General features: G+C 54.7%; 1 protein-coding gene across 37 annotated transcripts in view; it reads right to left on the reverse strand.

The window, feature by feature from the left end:
• Positions 1 to 14,213, reverse strand: part of VWA2 (von Willebrand factor A domain containing 2) — a 55,516-nt gene that overhangs the window by 4,899 nt on the left and 36,404 nt on the right. For 30 of the 37 annotated variants that reach the window (XR_009053749.1, XR_009053752.1, XR_009053747.1 and 27 more), the window contains 7 exons: positions 10,956 to 11,089; positions 10,240 to 10,372; positions 7,247 to 7,302; positions 5,570 to 5,677; positions 4,031 to 4,606; positions 1,063 to 1,614; positions 284 to 409 (listed from right to left, as the gene is read on the reverse strand). Coding sequence is in view for 23 of the 37 variants with exons in the window: in XM_057735210.1 (XP_057591193.1) it covers positions 284 to 409; positions 1,063 to 1,614; positions 4,031 to 4,606; positions 5,570 to 5,677; positions 7,247 to 7,302; positions 10,240 to 10,372; positions 10,956 to 11,089 (1,685 nt within the window). In the remaining 14 variants the exon portion in view is untranslated. Of the gene's footprint in view, positions 1 to 283; positions 441 to 1,062; positions 1,615 to 3,303; positions 3,393 to 4,030; positions 4,607 to 5,569; positions 5,678 to 7,246; positions 7,303 to 10,239; positions 10,373 to 10,955; positions 11,090 to 14,213 lie in introns of those variants that run through there. The other 7 variants (XR_009053755.1, XR_009053754.1, XR_009053756.1 and 4 more) reach the window with 4 other exon arrangements.

Consider the following 14,213-nt stretch of genomic DNA (forward strand, 5'->3'; position numbering starts at 1 on the left):
TCTAACACACCACGTGCTGTACATCTTTGCTCTCTGTCTCCCTCGCTAGAGTGAAAGCTGCACGGGGGCAGAGAGTCTCGTTGTCCTGTTTCCTGCTCTGTTCCCCGCATCCAGAGTGGCATGTGAGATGTGGGAGGCACCCACTAAATGTTCCCTGCATGAATGAACAAATGATTGATTCCTCCCATCGATGCCCTAGAACCTCCTCTGGCTGCAGTCCTGGGGCTAAGGGGGACTCAGAACACCACCCCAGCTCCCATGTGCTGGCAGGCGCCCCACTCACGGTTCTCGCAGTGGGGGCCCTCCCGGCCGTCCCGGCACTCGCAGCGGTAGCTCCCGTTGTGCAGGATGCAGGTGCCCTCGTTCATGCACGGGCTGGGTTTGCAGAGGTTAACTGGCTGCCTGGCTTCTGCAAGGGAGGATGTGCCAGCAGGCCCAGCCTGGGTCGGCCCCAAAGACCCCAGACTAAGGAAGCCCAGTACAGAGGCGAGGCCACCAGAGCAGCATCTTACACATCTCAGTGTCTCCATGGGCCCTTGAGCCACAGCTTAGTCGGGCCCCACACTGCATGGCCCGTCACAGACTCAGCTTCCACCCAGCTTTGCTACACACGTACCGAGACTCTCTCGGACGGGCCGCGGACACAGCAGTGCTGTTATGATTATGGCCACATGCTTTTTAAAAGGTGGAAAGGATGTCACTGGCAAAAGGAAGGCTTGGAGTCAGGCTGGCCAGGCTGTGTCTGCTCCTACCAAGGTCAATGCCAACCTGGGGTCCTGTGGGTATCCTAATGATGTCTTCTTTTTAAGTGGCATGCATACATTCTCAAGTTTGGGAAGAGGTGTCTATGTTAAATTCTCTGCACCTTAAATGTCAAATGGGGACAGCTGTGCATGCCTCCTGCAGGGTTTCGTGTGAGTGTGGGATTTAGCACAGAGCCCGGCTCGTGGAAAGCGCCTGGCAGCTGGGAGGCACTGCCAGCCCTGCCGTGATGTACATGACGGCGTGCGCTGAGGTCCTGGCCTCGGAGGCGGCCCCGAGGGAGTGGCTCCCCCCACTCACCTCTGCATATCCACTCGATGAGCGCGTCCTGGTGGTGCCTCAGGTCTTCGTAGGCTGCCACGTGGATCAGGGAGTCCCGGGGACCTGCCAGCCTCCGCAGAGCCTCCCTCAGGATGGGCCCCACGCCCACCACCAAGACAGAGACGCCATTGTCCCTCAGCTTCTGGGCGGGGACAGCCGCGTCCTCCACCCCCCTCCCGCCCGTGACCACCACCACAGCCTTGGGGACACCAGGCCGGGCGCCCCTCTGGACTGTCATCACCTTGTCATAGATGTGCAGCAAGGCTGTGCCTGCCGAGCCCACCCCACCCAGGTAGGGGGCCTGGCTCACGGCCCGCAGCGCTGCGGCGCGGGTGAGGTGGGTGTCCAGCCCGAAGACTGTTTGGACCTGGCCGCCATACGCCACCAGGCCAATCTGTGTCACGTCCGGGTTCACGTCAAACTGGAGGGCGCAGCCTCTCACAAAGCTCTGCATCTGGGCAAAGTTCCGCAGCCCCACCGAGACGGAGGCGTCCAACATGAAGACCAGGTCCAGCGACTGGGCTTGGCAGCCTGTAGAGCAAGCAGAGTGGGCCTCAGGGGACAGCAAAGGGAGGACTGCTCTGGGGTGAGCAGAGCCCAGGTCCGCTGGTCTGCTGTCTGTCCACTGCAGCACCAGCCCTCCAGCCCCTCCTAGAACTTTAGCAGGACACACGCATGCTCAGCTAGACCCCATTCCTAGCCTCCCTGGCAGCTATGTGTGGCCACACAAGTTCTATATGATGGGATGTGACTGGAAGTAACTGTGCAATTTCCAGGTTATGTCCTCGAAAGAAAGGAAGCTGCTTGCCTTCCACTTCCCCTCTGCCCTCATCTTGCGAAACAGGGAGTCAGAGGTGGAACCACAAGATAGCCGAGCCACTGCTGGCCCTGGCCGCTCACTTCTGAACTGCTTTGTGAGAGGAATAAACGTATATATATGTAAGCCACCGAGCTCCGGGGCCTTATCTACACCATTACCGAATGCCCTCCATGTGCCGCGCACTGTATACAAGGCGCTAATTATACCACGTGGACAAAACTGCCATTGCCTGTCCTCGATGGGCTGACAAACATGAAACCAACAAAAAACTACAAACCATGTGAGCAGCCATGGAGGAAAGGAACGGGGTGCTATGAGAGGGACCAGCAGGGGCGACGTCAGCGGGTTAGGATAGGGTCAGGGCTTCTCTGAGGGGTGACATTTCAGCTAAGAACAGAAGAAGAAAGCGGGAGCTGGTGGGATGGGGGCGCTTCCAAGACAGCCAGAAGCCCTGTGTGGCTGCTCCCACCATCCCTCCACGAAGGGGCAGCAGAGAGGCCTGCAGGGGCCAGACCACAGAGAGCTCTCGGAAGCCTGCAAAAGGAGACTGGGTTTTATCCCAAGTGCAGAGGGGAGCCACTGGAAAGGCATAAAGTAGGAAGTAAGAGGATCTGATTTATTGGTTTTTAAAAATCACGGCCACACAAGAAAAGTGTGAAAAACTGTCACAGCCAAGAGGAGTCTAAGAAGACATGAAGGGACTTCTCTGGTAGTCCAGTGGTTAAGAACCTGACTTGCAATGCAGGGGATGCCAGTTTGATCCCTGGTCGGGGAACTAAGATCCCACATGCCATGGGGCAACTAAGTCTGTGCCCTGCAAATACTGAGCCCTTGAGCCACAACTAGAGAGCCTGCACACCACAACTACAGAGCCTGCATGCCACAACTGCTGAGCCTGCACACTCTGGAGCCTGTGAGCTGCAACTAATGAGTCTGCGCACTCTGAAGCCTGCATGCCACAACTAGAGAGAAGCCCGCACACTGCAGTGGAAGATCCCGCGTGCGCAGCTAAGACCAGAGGCAGCCAAAATAAATAAATCAGTTAATTAAAAAAAAAAAGAAAAAAAGACATGAAGACTAAATGTAATGTATCCTGGATGGGATCCTTGCAATAGAAAAAGGATATTAGGTAACAACCAAGGAAGTCTGAATAAAGTATAAACTTTAATAATGTATCAATATTGGTTCATTAATTGTGACAACTGTACCTGGTTAACAACTTACTAGGGGGACACTGGGTGTGGAGTATTGGGGAACTCTACCATTGCCAGTTTTTCTGTAAGTCTATAACAATTTTTTAAAAAGCCCTCTGGCTGCCAAGGGGAGACCAGATCAGAGGCGCACAGTGGAGGCGGGCAGGCAGTTCCCTATCCCTCCCCCTGCAGGAGGGAAGGTCTCACCTCTGGTGAAAGTGACATCTGGAGCTGAGGAGCTGAAATCCACATGCGGCTTCCCATTTCCCATCTCTTTACAGGGGAAGTCTGGTGCCCTGTGGAGGATGTGTTTCAGCTACTCCTGTCTCTGACCTCGGGTCAGGCCCCTGCCTGCGATGGGGATGTCTGCTCCGGGAGCGGTGTTCTCCAGAGCACCCTCCAGTGGTGGGTCATGGAAATCAACATTGGTCGTGAAACTGAATAGAATGGTCAGAACGCACCCCAGGTAGAAAGGACAGGTATTATTTCATGAAAGATTTGTTCCAGTCATGTGTGCCTGTACGGGAGCATGTGTATACTGAGAATGTATTTCTTTCTTGCCAAAAAGAAACTGGGAAGCTGCTGTCTAGAGCACAATTAGAGATTCAGAGCTCCTTATTAACAATATCAATAATAAATAATAACTAGCAATATCTACAGTTCTGAGTGTACTCTCTGAGCTTACTCTGTACGACTGCGTATGCCTCTTGTCTTACTTAACCCTCACAAAAGCCCCTCTGGAGGTGCTACTATGAGTCCAATTTTACTGATCAGTGAACTGAGAAGTTACTCTTCACAAAGCTAGTATATAAAAGAGTGGGGCTGCGGTTGCAGCCCCCAGCCCAGGCCCTGCTTAAGTCGCTACCAAAAGGAGGAAGGGCCCGCCAGTGGCCGGCTGGCCCGCAGCGAGCACCGCGCGGGGCCCCTTCCTCACCTGGGCGCGGCCGGCTGCACAGCTTCCCCTGCAGCCTCGGGATTTGGCGGAACAGGTCCTGCGCCTCGGCGTAGATCAGGACGCGCTCCGGGCTGCCGGCGATCTCCTCCAGCTCCGCCCGCACGGCCTCGCTGCCCACGCCCAGCAGGAGCAGCTCCCGGGACCTCGCGAAGCGCGCCGGGCCGGCCACCTCGTCCTGGGAGCGCGCCTCGGTCATCAGGACCACAGCCCTGCGGGGCCGGTCCAGGCCCGTCCCGGCGGCGCTCCCGAAGCCGCGCTCTGCCGCCTGCCTCAGGGCCCGGCCCGTCAGGGTGGCGGCGGCGCCGCCGAAGGGCAGGTCGTCGAGGCTCCGCACCAGGCCCGGCACGTCCGGGTACTCGCCCACCGGCACGGCCACGGCCAGCTCCGCGCCGTAGAGGGCCACGCCCACGCGCGCCTGGGAGTCCTCGCTGAGCGCAGCCCGCGCGAACCGCTGCACGAAGGCCTTGGCCCGCAGGAAGCCCTCCGGGGTGGCGGCCGCCGAGCCGGCCAGCAGGAACAGGACGTCGACTCTGCACTCCAGCCTCAGCTTCGCGGCTGCCGGGATCACAGCGGCCGTCACACTGTGGGGCGTGCACACCCCTGTCCCACCCGGGACGCCCGACCGCCACGTGGGGCCGAAGCCGCCCCCCTCCCAGGAGGGAGATGGGGCCGTGACACCGAGGCTTCAAGGCCCAGTGACCAACGCAGGTCACAGAGTTAGACAGGGTCGGACACAGAGCTCCCTGGCTCCCACCAAGGGTCTCCATCTCACCACTTTTTACAAAGAAAAATAGAATCTATAAGTTTTTTCCATTATGGTTAATGCTTTTTGCGTCCTGTTGTTGGAGAAATCTTTGTCTACCCCAAGATCATGACGGTATGCTCCTGTTATCTTCCACAAGCTTCACAACTTTGACTTTTACATTTAAATCTATGACCCATCTAGACTTGATTTTTGTGTAGCCTGTGAAGTAGGGAGTGAACACGTATTTTTTTCCCATGTAGGTCTCTGACCCAGCACCACAGTTTTTAAAAAGTTACTATTTAACAAGTCCCATCCCACGTGTCAAGCATTGGGCTAAGAATCTTATTACAAACTCCCATAACCGAAGGGGCTAAAGCCAGTTATAATCTTCATTTCATAGTTTTAAAACCAAAAGGGGTTGAAGCTCTTCACTCTTCTTCTTGGAAGAGGGGAGGAGAAACTCTACCCAGAACCAGGACCCAGTTGGGCCGGCTCCAGCTGGGCTCTGTGATGCTCACAGATCAAGCAGCGGCCATTCAAAAGCTAAGAAGCCAGGAGCCGCGTCCTGCCCAGAGTGCCACCACCTGCGTAATACTTCTTCATGGAGCCCTCAGTGTATCATTTGAGACATCACATCCCTGGGGTACTTGAAAAGCATGTGGCACTAACTCCAGTTCCTATCTAGTAGCTAGAAGGGTGGCAGGTGAGAAGCAGGAGCCCTGGCTCCACTGCCCCCCAGCAGTCAGAGTCTGGGAAGTCCCGTGCACACGTACCGCAGTCAGCCTCCCCTCTGAAGGCCGGCAGGCAGAGGCAGTGGTACCTGTCCGGTCCTTCTGGAATACACGTGCCTCCATTCTGGCAGGGCTGCGAGTCACAGGGGCCTATCAGAGAGACGCCTGTTAACAGCCTGGCACATCGGGCCAGGGACGTGAAGGGGTTTGGCCACCCTGCCCCACCAGGGCCTGGCCCCTTCCTTTCCCCAGATGCACTAAGAAATTAGTCTCAACAAAGAGGGAAAGGAAAGCAAGTGAGGTAGGTAAGTGGGGTCAGGGTGTGGGTGGTAACAGACACTCAGTGGTGGGCTCAGTAGGGCCCCATGTGAATTACAGGCTCACTTGGGGATGTGCCAATGGGACGCGGCTCCTGGCTCTGATGCTGGGAACACGTGTTATGGATTGAATTGTGCCCCACGCCTCCAATTTATATGTAGGAGTCCAAACCCCCAATACCTTAAATATGTTAAGATATTACTTGGTGGCCACATGATTGTAATTAAAGTGTACACTTTTGGAAGGTAGGAATTCTCGAGGCTCACTCTGGGCACCTAGGCCTGCGGTTCTGTCAGCTGGAATTTCATGGAAACAACTGCGGGCTCATTAACAGCACCAACAGTGGCCTTTACCTGAGCAGCTATTACAGGCCAGGTACTGTGCTAAGTGCTGCACATGTATGATCTCACTTCACTGATGCAACCAGATGAGGCAGGTACTGTGAACCTCACATCACAGGAAGCTAGAACGCAACGAACAGAAGCCACGTGCTAAAGATCAGCGGCAGAGCCGGGCCTCAAACCCAGGTCACTCTGGTTCCGAACCTTAAGTCCTTGAGCTTCAACTTCTGAGCAGAAACAACCCCACTTTCAGTTCCTCCCACCTGTCAGAGGCCAGCTCTGCTGGAACTTTAAAATAAGATGCCCAGAGGACCACCTGACCCCAGGCAGGAAGCACCATCCTGCCTGCACATAAAGCCTCTGGCTCTGCTTTCGGGGGATGGGCTCCTGACCTCATCAGGAGTGGCAAATCCACACAAGCACTGATGCCAGGACATTTCCGTGTGATTTCTGTGCTCCAGGGTCAGTGAGATGCACTAGAGCCTGGCGGTGAGGAGCAGTGAGGGCCTGTTGGGGAGCCAGGCTGAATGATTTCAATGGTGTTGATAAGTCCTCCTGTTTGCTTGGGACTTCGTAGCTGATGAAGCACTCCGGTAGACATCATCTACTGAATCTTCCCTAGGATCCCTTGTATGTGTACCCCCTATTGTCCAGAGCAGGGAAATGGAGAGACCAGACTTGGGGCAAACATTACCCCCATTTTACAGAGGAGGAAAGTGAGGCTCAGGTATCTTGCCCTGTGTTTGGTGCTGGATGTGACGCTTCCTGTCTGCACAGCTGGGGCTCAGTGCATGCTCCACTCTGCCTCTTGTCAATGCAGGGGGCCCCGGCTAAGGAAGTAATTCCAAAGCCTCAACTCCATTCTCAGTGAAGATATACCACTGGCCAAGGGAGGCGTGAGTGTGGCAGGAGCACGTTCTGCTGCCTCTGAAATGCCCACCCCTCTGCCCCGGAGCTGGGTCCAACCCCACTCGCTGCCCCACGAGTACAAATGCCCATTTGGGAGCCAGCCTAGTCCCAGGGCCAGAAAGAACAAGAGAATCCAAGAAGCAGACTGTACCTGAGCAAGTGGTCCTGTAGCAGCTGGCGGGGTGGGTTAAGAACACTCTCTTCCAGCTACAACCCAAGGAAACAAATGGTAAAGATCAAAGGTTTAACACGAGAGGTTAAACACTAAAAGCTGACACAAGATGCCAGTGTAGAAGCTAGTCAAGAAAGGCTTTTTTTCCCCTGATTCTACCACAACTTTTGTCTGCACACAGAGTAGGAAATGTTTCAAACTACTCAAAGACAATTGAAAAAAAAAAAAAAAGATCGTGTAAGCTGGCTATCATGTCAGAAATTAGAGCTGTGTTCACTACTCTGAACTACGGGAACAGCTTTCTATTATGAGTTACTTTCTGGGGCCAGCACAGAGAGTGGGGGGCAGAAAATAAGGGGATTAGGCAACTAGATTCTGGCTGTGTGACCCCAGGCAAGTTACTTTCCTTCTCTGGTCATCCATTCACTCTTCTATACAGCAACTCTGTAGTTTTCAACTGTGTTCCTCGAAGCCTCAGTGGAGCGGGAAAGGGACCACGTACCCAGGGCTCCCCCAGTGCCACAGCCTCACCCCCACCCTGACCCCAAATGTGCACAACAAGTGTCCACCTGAGGCTGCGCAGCTCAGGAGGGTCTGTGAACCACTGACTGGTCTCTACGACCTTTGAGGTCTATCTGAGTACCAATCTTCTGTGACAACACAAGCGCCGCCACTCCTGTGCTGGCTTCCATGCTCTAGCCAACCCCGTTGTTATTTCAAGCCCTCGCTACCAAAAGAGACAGTAATCTCCTCTTCCGGATGGGGAAATGGGTCCAGGGGGCCGAGTGAAGTGACCAGAGTCGCATGGTTACCAGAACACAGCAGAGCTGGGATCTGAACTCCACCTCTGACTCCAAAGCCCATGCATTCTGCTCTCTGGGCCTCACCCACTGGCTCTCCTGAGTCTGGGGGGTGACAGGCTGGCCACAACAGGAGGGGGGGGGGGTCCTCGTCCCCTGCGCAGAAAGCCCGCCTCTTGGCTGGCAGCATCTCCATGGATGGATGGCCTCATCTCTAAGGCGCCTTGGCAACAAAGTTCTTTAACACTTTCCAAAGAGCGCGTCTCCCAGTGAGACCCCACCTGGACTGCCCACCTGAGGGGCAGGCTAATTGGGCTCACCTCTAGGGCAGGGGCTTTCCTGAGGGAACACATCGGCTTGGGATAAAAGCCAAGTCAATTACGAACTCAAGGCGTGGCTGAAATCAAAACTTTGCCAAGCTGCCAGCTCATTAAAGAGAACTCTTCTCCCCCTCCATGTCTACTCCTCGTGACCTCGTAAAACCACGCGTCCTAGCCCAGAAAGCTCCACGGGCCCTGCCCTCCCCACCCAGGCCTGCCCTGGGAGCCAGCCCTGGGGAGCAGACACTATCCACAGGCCTTCGCCTGGACCTGTACATGGCTAGTCCCCCATCTCCCTCAGGGCTGGACTCAGATGCCACGTTCTCTGCAGGGCCTTCCCCGCCCACTCTAATTAAAGCTGCAACCCTACCCCCTACTCACCCCACCCTGCCCCACCCTGCATTCTTTCCCCTACAGCACTCACTACCACCTGATATGTCACTTAGGTATTCGCTTTGTTCATTGCTGCCTCTTGCTCCCGAGGGCAGATTTGTTCCTGCGATGCTCAAGCTGACTCCCCAGGACCTGGGGCAGGGCTGGGAGCTTAGGAGAGCCTCTGGGAGGATTTCTTGAACGAGGGGATTGATGAAAAGCAAACTATCTGTGTTATTCTAGGAGCCTGCAACGTCAGTGCACTCTACGAATTCACTCTCTGCGTGCCCCCGACAATCCTCTAGGGCAGGTCCTGTTGTCACCGCCTTTCCGAATGTGGACGCAGACAGCGGGAGGTTCCCAGCGCACTGGTGGTGGTGCCCCCAGAGTCTGAGCACACAGCCACGAAGTGTACTCTCCCCACCAGCCCCTCCTGGCGCTCCTGGCTCTGGGTGCCTCTGCCTGGCTCCCACATCTTCCTAGACTGCTCAAGCAGACCTCCTCCTCACATGCTGGGAGGAGGGCAGGCCCCATTCCAGCACCTGAGAGGCTCTCTCTGGACCACGAGCTTCTTGGGGCGGCGACTGTGCCCACCTCCTCACTGCACACTGCCTGACTCAGAGCGGGTACTTAAACATGTTCACCAGGGAACGAAGAACTACCTCCATTCACTTGAAAGCTCAGGTTGAGAAGAGAGCCTCCAGTGGCCTCTGACGTGGCATGAAGCACCACTTCCTCTGATTCATGGCGGGGTGGGGGAGCACCGCCTTTCCCTGCCGAGATGGCATTTGGACTCTGCATCGACCCAGCACGGCCCTCACGGCTTCCTGGCTGGTCCATCTCGTTGCTGTGTGCGCGCTCTGATCTCATCGCAGAGGCCAGGCCAACGGGCCGAGATGCAGCTGTTTCAAACGCTACCCTGGCCTCCAGAAAGGAGGGGAGGGCAGGTTCACAAGGTGTTGACCAGGTGCCATACTGGAGGTGGTCCAGATAAAGCGCTGGGGGACGGTCTGGGGGTTTGCGGGGCAGTGGCTGACAGCTGGGCAACGGGTGCTCTTGAATGCCTGAGCTTCAGTCCTGAAGAACCCAGCATCTCCCATGGCCTCCACAGCTGGAATGCATCCAAGGATCTTAAGCCTCTTGCCTCGCTCAGCCCCCATGAACATGGAAATTGGTGCTCAGAGGAACCAAATTATCAGACCACTATCCCAAGTCCAGACCACTGCCCTGACAAACGAGATCTCAGCTGACTTACCAACCTTCAGAATGGCTGTGACCCTGCCCCTATCACTCCCCCTAGATGCCTGGGCAGTGTGTCTACTGATACTGAGTAGCTGTGCCCCTGCCTGTGTCCCTGGAGCTCTGTCCGTGCTCCACGGCCAAGGCCCCAGAGAGCTGTTCTCCCTGCAGCCCATGAGCACCCGGCCATCCCCACCCAGGCCCTGCCCTCAGGCTCTGACCCCAGACCTTGCGGACAAACCTGGAAAAGGGACAGAGCGCAGCCAGCACGGCGTCAGTCCCCCGAGATCCTCTCCAGCATGGGGCGTGGCCGGCAAGCTCCCTGACTATCTCCAGCGTCTTGCGCTCACAGGGGTGAGGCTGGACCTTGCAGTCTGTGTCCACCGCGCACACACGAGACGGGGAAGACAGGGTTATGCCTCTGTCCCCCGCCTGTGATCCCACCATCCCCAGCCCTGGATCCTTTCAGGCACAGTTCACAGCGGAGGGGCGGCCAGCCTCCAAGTACCTCCCCGGCACAGGCCCCGCCCCACACAGCTCTTCCACGCTGTGCACCCGTGAATGTTTTACACAATGTATTTCACTCTGGCTCCTGGATGGACCCTGATAGAGACGACTATGAACACAGGGACCTCACCCTCAGAGGAAGCCTCCCTGCGCTGACCACGGTGGAGCTGGCTCTTCCTCCCAAGGGGCAGGAAGGCACAGGGGCCCCTACCCCTGAGCCTCACAACTCTGTGGGACAAGCTCAGAATTCCCAGCCAAAAACCCCTGACACAGGGTGGCAGAACAGAGCAGAGTGCCCCAGGGCTGAGGCTGCTGGGCTCCATTCCTCTTCCCTCCCTCCCTGGGGAACCTCCTAAGTCCTGACCTCTGGCCTTGGGGAACTCTCCCCACCCCCATCCCACTTCCACACAGGCAAGGCCACTCCTTTCCAGACGGAAAGGCCTCACTCACCTGGAGAGGCGATGGTGCAGATGTCAGAGCCACTGAGGGTGCTGAAGAGGCCATTGGCGGCGTCCTCCACCTGCTCGGCCAACAGCACGTGCTGCTCCCTTGGCTCGCTGGCCAGCGTGTGCAGCTCCTCCCACCTGTGCCCAGAGCCCCCAGCAGAGAAGTTACAACGGCTCATCACCCTGCAATCGCCCACCTCCTATCCACCCATCTCCTAGACCTCAGGCTCCTCATGGACAGCCCTACCATCCACTGATGCAGGAGCCATTTAGCTGCAACCTCATCCATCTAGGATGCAGGTAAGGTCTAGAAGTGAACCACAGAAAGACCTCGAGGATGCTCAGCCGTGGGTCAAAATGTGCACATGCTCCAGTCCACGAACTTCCTCAGAGGAAAGCCTCACACTCGAACCGTTGGCTCTTATTTGAAATGCGGTCGTAACAGATTTAGTCATCTGGTTTTGTAACCAATCGCTGATGAGAAAAATTTAACCAGAAAGGAAATGAAGGAAAGTGGTTCTGGGTGACAGCACGAGAAGAAGAAATAGGGACAGCTAGTAATAGGAAAGAAAATCCCGAGGAATTATAAATAGTGGCAATAAGAACTCAAAGGCCAGCAACATGAGGGCGTGTAGAGACAAGAGCTGGCACAGTTCAACAACCAGAGGGCATCGTTAGTGCCCAGAACAGAAATGATGTGGGGGATGAGGGCCCTAGGGCATGAAGAAAGGGTTAATTGATGTTGATAAACCTGTTTTTAAGAAGACAAGGCAGTCAGTAACACATTCAGAATCCTGCCCATCAAAACTCCATCAAAATGGACCACGGCTTGGCAATACAGCAAAATCGTCACGTATCTGTACACCTCCATATGTAAAACTCCCCATTCTCCTCTGAAGCCACAGAAACCAGACATTTCGCCCAGCACCTAGGACAGCGCGTGACACACAATGGGGCTTCTCAGTTCCGGACTCACATTAGCATTGAGTGGGCAGCTCTGCCAGGCCCCACCTTTCGCTGGTTCAGCCCCCAGACACCTTCTTAAAAGCTCCCAGGGTAATTCAGATGCTCAGCCAGAGCTGAGAACCATCAGAGAACAGGTTCAATATACACCAAAAAGGAGAAAGAGTTTGAAAGGGCAACAGTCTTTAATCTCACACTATGGTGGTTCTCAGAGGCTGGCGGCATCAGAATCACTGAGGGCCAGAAAAACCACAGGTTGAGGCTCTTTGCCCCAGAATTTTGGATTCAATACAATGGGGCCCGAATGTGTGCATCTCTACCAAGCTCCCAGGTGATGCTGATACTGCTGGTCCAGGGACACACCTGGAGACACTGGTCAACAGTGTGCCGGCCTTTCACTAGGAGTGGGGGGAGGGGTCAGGTGGGCCGGGAGCCCAACAGGCTTCCTCAGAAGCTTCCTGTGTCTGCAGCTCAGGCCTTCAGATCTGAGCGATGCACTCACTCCTGAGCAATGGCTTCTAGATTTCTCTACACCAGGGATGCTCAAAATACAGCCTGTGGGCTGGTGAAGAGTCCCACACCGTTTCACCCTGATTCAGAATCCAAACAGCACAGACACCAAGCATTTAGAAACTAATCATATGACAACTTGGCAGTAATTGTATGTCTGTTGGGTCAAATGATAAGCATTTGAGCTTCTCTCTTGTCTTTATTTCACTTTTCTAGTAATTCATTTTTATTGTATTTTTTTTTTTAAAGTATCAGTTCATGATGGATTAGAAAAAAACCCAGCTGGACCTTCACCACAGATAGTTTGAGAAGCACTGCTCCAGCCAGCAGCTGGAGAAGAAACTCTGCATGGGCCAGTACGTCCATCCTCAGTAACAAACCTCTGGGCAACTACTATGCGCAAGGCACTCTACTCCGCACCGTGCGGGGACGTGGGTGGGCAGGGAGCCATGAAGTAATGCCTGCCCCCCCCCCACCCCCCGCAAGGGGTTTTTATTCCCTATATCTGAGGACACAAAGTGAGCCAGCGATAAGGCAGCTTGCGTTTCATACCGACGTATTGGCAATGACAGCAACAATGCTGGTGGTGGCGGCCGTCATCACGGCCACCAGGACACAGCACAGCCCGGGACAGCCCCGTGCTCCTTGCAACCTCAGTCTCCTTCTATCTTCTTTCTCTCTCTGACCTGCACTTGCTGGTCCACTCTGCACTCGGCTCCAGGTGATCTTATTTAGGCTTTAAATACCACCCTCAGTTTCAGTCTCGATGCCTGTCCTTTCTCCTAGGCTCCAGACCCGCACACCCAACCCTCTTCTCAGCTTCTCTACTTAGGTGGCTGATATGCTCCTCACACTTCATGTGTCTGAAACAATTCAATTTCCTTTGTTCCTTTCCCGGTCTTTCTCATTTCAGTAAATAGCACCATGACTCACGCTGGGGCTCGGGTCAAAATCTTTGATTCTCCTCTCAAACATCCCCATCCAGTACACCAGTCACGCCATTGCTCTGCCTTCCAAACACATCCTAAATCCGACCGCTCCTCAGCAGGGTCACAGCTGCTTCCCCACTTCAACCCATTATTATCGTGCATGTGAGCTGCTCCAAAGGCCTCCTAACTAGATTTCCCACCGCACCTATTAGGGTTTCCCCCTCTGCCTCACCCACCAGTCTATTCTCTACCTGGCAGTCAGTGTGATCTTCTAAAAATGTAAGCCAATTCATGCAGTTTTCCTGCTCAAAACCCCCCAAAGACTTCCCAGACTACTCATTATAAACTTCAGTCTCTACAATAACCCACGAAACCTCTAGACCTCATTCCTGCCCACCTCTTCTATCTTATTTCTTGTAATTCACCCCTTGCTAGTTGGGCTCCGGCCACTCCCCGGTTGTCTTGCTGTGTCTATAACACACTAAACTAGCTACTGCCTCAGGGCCTTTGCACTTTCCATCTGCCTGCCTTGTCTGCTCACTTGTTCCTCACTCAAGTTTCTGCTCAAAAACCAACTCTTCAAAGGAGCGCTGACAGACTCGCTATCTAGAGGAGCTGTCCTCTCTATTCCCGTCACTCTGTAACCTCTTACCTACTTTATTTTTCTCCTTTGAATTTTATTTCCACCTGAAATTGTCACCTGCTTATTCACTTGTGTTTTTTTATTTAGTTCCTTTGCTAGAACAGAAGCTCCATCAGGGCAGGGACTGTGTATTGCTGTCTGTGTATCCTGAGAACCTAGAACAGTGTCTGGCATGAGGAAGACAACTTGTATTTATCGACTGATAGAATAAATAATG

Source organism: Hippopotamus amphibius, chromosome 5 (assembly GCF_030028045.1).
Source record: "Hippopotamus amphibius kiboko isolate mHipAmp2 chromosome 5, mHipAmp2.hap2, whole genome shotgun sequence".
Classification (NCBI taxonomy): domain Eukaryota; kingdom Metazoa; phylum Chordata; class Mammalia; order Artiodactyla; family Hippopotamidae; genus Hippopotamus; species Hippopotamus amphibius.